Source organism: Myotis davidii, unplaced genomic scaffold (assembly GCF_000327345.1).
Source record: "Myotis davidii unplaced genomic scaffold, ASM32734v1 scaffold1047, whole genome shotgun sequence".
Taxonomy (NCBI): domain Eukaryota; kingdom Metazoa; phylum Chordata; class Mammalia; order Chiroptera; family Vespertilionidae; genus Myotis; species Myotis davidii.
The window spans coordinates 217,675-224,004 of NW_006298367.1; the positions used below are offsets into that span (position 1 = coordinate 217,675).

A 6,330-nucleotide genomic window follows, 5' to 3' on the forward strand; every position below is an offset into this window, starting at 1 on the left:
GGCCCCCTCCCTGGCCGAGGTCCTGCCACCCCTCCCGCGGTCCTAGAGAACGCCATTTTGCAGGTCTTTGTCCGGCCCCGGCTCTCGGTCCCATTCATTTGTTCATTCTCTCATTCTTTGTCACCCCTTGCCACATTCTCCAAGGCCACGTTTCCCAGGGCTCATTCCGAGACCAGGCAGCTCGGGGCCCTGGCCTGCGCGGCTGTCTGGCGGGGGCGCAGACACAGACGGTTGCGGGGGGCGAGAAGCGCAGCGTTTCTGCAGCTCTCGGCTTCTCGGCGCGCCTGGTAGGCCCTGGCGCTCTCCAAACCCCCACCTGCCTCGGAGAAGACCGGGGCCTGGAGCGCCGTGGCGCCCCTGCTTCTACTGCCTGTTACTGGGGGAACCGGTACTGATGGGAAGGATGCAAAAGGCAAGGCATCCTTCGATCCCAGGATCGAAGGCAAACCGAGGCAGAGGGCAGTGCAGGTGGAGATGCATCCAGGTGGGGAAGTTTGAGAATTGTGGCTGGAGCTCAGGTTGCTGCAGGGAGGGGGAAACACGCTGAGCTGAGGCTGGAAACGTGGGTAGGGGTTAGGTTGTGAACTGACCAGATTGGAGACCTAGGAGGCCCTTAACGCTCACCTCTGCACGCACTGTTCATGCTTACACGTCTGCCGTCTCGCCGAGTCTGTGAGGCATGTTTAGACATGGAGACGGAGGTGCAGGGACGATAAAAAGTGGCTCCTTTCTCACCTCTCATCCCGGCTCCCAGGGTCCTAGCCTAGACTCTCGGGAATGAAGTCTCTGACTCCTGTTCAGGCAGCAGGACTTCATCCCTCTCCTAAGCCAGCAGGGAAGCAAAGACAGCCTTCCTCACTAGAGCAATGAAGCCGTGTGGGAAATAGGCCTGATGCTATTTGGACCTTGGGAACTTGGGCAGCAGAGAAATCCAGTTAATAAATAGTTGTTGATGGACAGTCTCACACATGCCTACTGTGGGGAAGGCAGAGGCTCTAGGCCTGGGTCTGAACTGTGTCTCAGAGGTTGATTCTTTCCGTTTGTTTTGGGGCGCTAGTCACAGTTCTAGGTGTAGTGGATACAGAATAAGAAAGGCTCCCGGCTCTTCGCTAGCCTAGATTCTTGTGCTGGAGACAGAGTTAACCACTAAGCCATAAAATGTGTAAGTGATGTCAGGGGACGGAGAGCAGAAGTTTGGGGGGCAGACCACCTAGCTTTGAATACTGGCTATGACTATCACTGCTTCATTTCTGTGTGCCTCAGTGTCCTTGTCTGTTTAACTTAGCCTGTTCAGGCTACGTTAGCGAAAACACAGACTGGGGGGCTTAACCAACAGAAACTTATTTCTCACAATCCTGGAGGCTGGCAAGTCCACGATCAAGGTGCTGGCCAGTTCCTGGTGAGGACTCTTTTCCTGGCTTGCAGGCATGCACACATTCAGTCTGTAACGAACTTCTCCAGCGGTTCTCAACCTGTGGGTCGCGACCATGGGAAAACACATATAGCGTATCAGATATTTACATTACAATTCATAACAGTAGCTAAATGACAGTTATGAAGTTGCAACGAAAATAATTTTATGGTTGGGGGTCACCACAACATGAGGAACTGTGTTAAAGGGTCGCGGCATTAGGAAGGTTGAGAACCACAGTTGTGAGACTTAGCTTGAGTAGTACACGTAAAATTCTCAGAACGGTACCTGGGTGGTGCTAAGCTTGCAGGAAGGAACGCTATCCGTGGGAGCACCGTAATGGAAATTAAAGAAGGGGGAGGAGCGTGATCAGCAGGGGCTCCCACAGCCTTCAGAAAGGTGGTCTGGAAAGCCTTCTTTGAGAAAGTGACAGGGACCTGAGACCCAGATAAAACCAAAGAGATAGCTACACAAAGATCCTTGGGGGAGAGTGGTTCTGGCGAGGGTACTGTGTGCAAAGGCCCTGAAGGAAGAAGGAATTTAGCTCTTTGAGGTAAAGAAAGGGAGCCCGTGTGGGTGGAGCTTAGTGGGACAGGGAAGAGGAATGGAAGTTGAGGGAGACAGGAGTTAGATGGTTCAAGCCTTGCTGGCCATGAAAGGGATATTGGTCTTTGTCCTAGGAACAGTGGAAGGTCTCATGGTTTGGCTAATACGTCTTCAGGCAATGAAGACCGCTGGCGAAAGAGCCCGGCCCAGAGACCTGAAGACTCGGGTTTGAGTCAGGGCTCTTTGACAGCTGTGTGTTCTTGTGCAAGTTTTTCCCTCTGGGGCGTAATCTGCACCTCTGAAAGCAAGGTGAAGTAAAAAGGCCTTTCTCCTAAAAGCTTGTGAAGACTTAAGGCTGTGTCTTTGGTTCCTAAATGGTGAGTGTTGACTGGAATGACCTAGACAGTGTGTTCATAGGAAAGTTTCTGTCCTGCCCACACTCCCTGGATGGTTATTCTCGTACCGGGGGTTCACAGACCTGACTTGGAGGAACCCCACCATAGGGAGTGGTAGGTGAGAGTCCTCACTGAACGGTGAAGCGAGGAGATAATTTGATAGGGGCCTCGCCGACCTGGCCCTCTGCTCTTCATGGAGCTGGGTGCCTGATGGGACCAACCTGGTGCCCCCACTTGTCCCCTGGGAAGTGCCTTAGGAGCGGTATACCCATCTAGCTACCTGGTTTCTGGCTCACAGATAGGAAGACTGAGGCCCAGAGCTCAGAATCCATGGGTCCAGCCTCTGAGAGGGAAGCAGACCTAAAGGGTCCGGCTCTGGTCTCAGGGCGGTTCTACAGGGATAAGAGAAGACAAAGGTGCAACCTGAGCTCAGAGTCGGTCCCTGTGGGGCCGGCCCAGGGGGCAGACAAGACTGTGAGCGCCCAGGTCACTGAGTAAGGACCCAACCACTCAAGGCGAGTGAAACAGCTGGATTCAACTCCCAGCTGCGAATTACTAGGTGTGGCCATGGGCTAGTTATTAAGCACAATGCCATTTTGTTCCTCTGGGCCTCAGTTCTCTTATCTGTGAAAAGGGAATAATAATAGTACTTTTCTCATGGTGTGGGCAGGAAATTGAAGTGAGTTAATACATGTAAAGAGCTTAGGATACTGCCTGTTATTTAGCAAGTGCTTTATAAATGTGAGCTATCGGTTTTTTTTATTAAAGAGAAACTTTATCAGTCAGGCTGTCCAGAGATGGTCTGAAAGGAGGTAGTGAGTGCCTCATCCAGGGATAGGAAGAGATCCCCTGGAAACCCGAGATCTCCTGGAAAGTTGATCCTCAAGCCCTTTAACTCACTTTCCAGCCCCAGAATTTAGTGGGAAAAGTGAAGAAACAACAACAAGGTGATGGTGGAACAGCGTTGAGGGGGATTGGCACCAGAAACCAAAGCGGAGATGCAGGAAGAGCTTCCTGGGCGAAGTGGGGCTCAAAGGCAGGATTGATGGGATTTGTAACGGCCAAGAAGGACCTGGGAACTTGCGTGGTGTGATGGAAGCCATGGAAAGTTCTTGAGTGTCACACAGTGCTTCAGGGAGAAGACGCTGGCTGCCTGTGTCACCAGACTGTGTGTGTAGGGGTGGGGACTGAGGCAGGTCCACCAGGCAGAAGGGTGCTGACTCTAAAGATGCAGCCCGTGCCACTCACTCCGGGGCCCAGTGTCCTCCCCGGGCCGTAATGTAGACGCCACCAAGCTGAGGTGTACAAACAGGGAAACAGGCTTAGAAGGAACAGGAGAAAGAACTCAGGCCCCCTACCTCCCACCCTCACTTCTGGGCTCACCAGGCTCCCTTTCCTCTAGCAGATCCTCACCCCCACCCAGGCTGCCCCCAGCAGCTGCTGCTGCGCACTCCTTAAGTGGATCTGCTGTAATCCTCTCCCCTCATCCCCCAGGGAGGATGAGCTGGTGTCAGGGCTAATGCAGCTGTTAATCCTATTTCCTTCCAGCCATGATCCACAGGAACAGCTGTGTGGACGGTGTCTGGCTCTGAACCAAGAATGAAGGGGCCTCGGCTAGAGTGGGTGTCCCAGGAAGCCAGATCAGATACATTGATTATGTCTCAGAGGCTTCTAACTGCTAGCAATGGTTCAAGCTGCCTGGAGAGTGACTGAGCTTCCTATGACCAGAGCTAGGGGAGCAGGAGCCCACAGTGATTCCAGAGCAGGGGTGGGCCGGGATTCCTGTCTGGGGTGGAGTCCCTTATAGCCGTGCAAGGCCAGAATTCTGTGCGACCGTTGCTGCCTCGGAAAGCTAACCCACCAGAGTGGAACAACAAAATGCATGTGCTGGGGGCTACCACTTCCAGACAGACGGTGCCAATCACCACCGTGAGCCCACTGGTTTTGCCCTCTCTTGGGCCTACCTCTGCCTTCCCTGGGCACTGGGAGACCTTCAGGCCAGACCCCCAAGGCTGCAGTCTCGATGTCTGCAGCCTTGCATAGGACCCTGCATCCTAGCACAGGCCTTGAGGGCTGAGCTGAAGGAGGAGGATGGTGAGAGGATGGAACAGGGTGTCTGGGAATGCCAGGGTGGGGAATGAAGGGCGGGCAGACGTTTTGATGAACCCAGCCTCCTCCCTTCGTCTTTCTGAAGTCACCCAGTCCAACTCCTGCCATCAGTGAGCAGACCAGAGAGGACACTTGGGCACACTTTCAGAGCCGGAATGTTTGAAGGCAGGATGTGGTCCTCCCAGGTGGGAAGTGCAGATAAGTTGGGGTTATCATTGAGGCCCCATGAGGGCTTTGGTGATGGGAGAGGCCTTGGAGAATGGTGAGGGATGTGGCATGTGTCTAACTTTGCTTCTCTCACAGAGCTTTGCCCATCGAGGCCATGGAGGTGGAGACTGTGGAGGCCCGGTCCCCCGGCCCCGGCTACAAGCGTTCGGGCCGCCGCTACAAGTGCCTGTCCTGTACTAAGACGTTTCCAAACGCGCCCAGGGCAGCACGCCACGCTGCCACACATGGGCCTGCAGACTGCGCGGAGGAGGTGGCGGAGGCGAAGCTGAAGCCAGAGACGGAATCCAAAACAGAGGATGCCGGCGGGGACAAAGGGTCAGGTGCAGCGGCCAAGCCTCGGCCTTACGCGTGCCCACTGTGCCCCAAGGCCTACAAAACAGCACCGGAGCTGCGCAGTCACGGGCGCAGCCACACGGGCGAAAAGCCCTTCCCTTGCCCCGAGTGCGGCCGCCGCTTCATGCAGCCCGTGTGCCTGCGCGTGCACCTGGCCTCGCACGCCGGCGAGCTGCCCTTCCGCTGCACGCACTGCCCCAAAGCCTACGGCGCGCTCTCCAAGCTCAAGATCCACCAGCGGGGCCACACGGGCGAGCGGCCCTACGCCTGCACTGCACTGTTACTTGACCGGGCTTGGGTCTGAAGGGCAGAATGAGCCAATGGGAAGGTGAGTGGGAGGGAGCTATGGGTGGTGGTAAGCAGCACATGGGGAGCTCCCAGATTGGTCGGGTTGGTTGGTCGGTGGGCCGGACATGAGGGGGCGGGGCAGACTGCTTTGGGATGGGGCCCTGGAGGATGCAAGTGGGGTCTGATAGGCCTGGGTGCCTGGACATCAGGAAAGGGGCAGGGCTTGAAGTTGGGTCACTCATAGGGCCTCCAGTAGAACACAGGATCTGTGAGTGGGACCTGGTAAGCCTAGGGCTTTGGGTGCAGAGAGGGGTCTTTTCTGGGATCTAGATACCCCACCGGAAGGTTTCTCACTCTGGGGTACAGCTCTGGTCTTAGGGGGTTGGGCCCAGGCCCCCTGGATGTTAGGGCCTCCTAACTGACGGTGCAGACGGCAGCAGGGTCAGGTGATGGGCCTGCCACCTTCATGCCGGTCCCCACGCCCCCACAGGTCCCACACCGGAGAGCGCCCCTTCCTCTGCTCCGAATGCGGGAAGAGCTTCTCGCGTTCGTCCTCGCTCACGTGCCACCAGCGCATCCACGCAGCACAGAAGCCCTACCGCTGCCCCGCCTGCGGCAAGGGCTTCACCCAGCTCAGCTCCTACCAGAGCCACGAGCGCACGCACTCTGGCGAGAAGCCCTTCCTGTGCCCCCGCTGCGGCCGCATGTTCTCCGACCCCTCGAGCTTTCGGCGCCACCAGCGGGCGCACGAGGGCGTGAAGCCGTACCGCTGCGAGAAGTGCGGCAAGGACTTCCGGAAGCCGGCCGACCTGGCCATGCACCGCAGGGTGCACACCGGCGACCGGCCCTTCAAGTGCCTGCAGTGTGACAAGACGTTCGTGGCTTCCTGGGACCTTAAGCGCCATGCGCTGGTGCACTCGGGCCAGCGGCCCTTCCGCTGCGAGGAGTGCGGCCGAGCCTTCGCCGAGAGAGCCAGCCTCACCAAGCACAGCCGAGTGCACTCGGGTGAGCGCCCCTGCC

The 6,330-nt window shown here is 56.7% G+C and overlaps 1 protein-coding gene across 1 annotated transcript in view; it reads left to right on the forward strand.

Moving 5' to 3' along the window:
• The first annotated feature begins 2,160 nt into the window (after nucleotides 1-2,160).
• The window catches only part of ZNF668 (zinc finger protein 668), a 5,033-nt gene continuing 863 nt past the window's right edge, over nucleotides 2,161-6,330 (forward strand). The window contains exons 1-2 of the mRNA XM_015570696.1: nucleotides 2,161-5,301; nucleotides 5,741-6,327. Of these exons, the coding sequence (XP_015426182.1) occupies nucleotides 4,784-5,301; nucleotides 5,741-6,327 (1,105 nt within the window). The 5' untranslated portion in view covers nucleotides 2,161-4,783. The remainder of the gene's footprint in view (nucleotides 5,302-5,740; nucleotides 6,328-6,330) is intronic.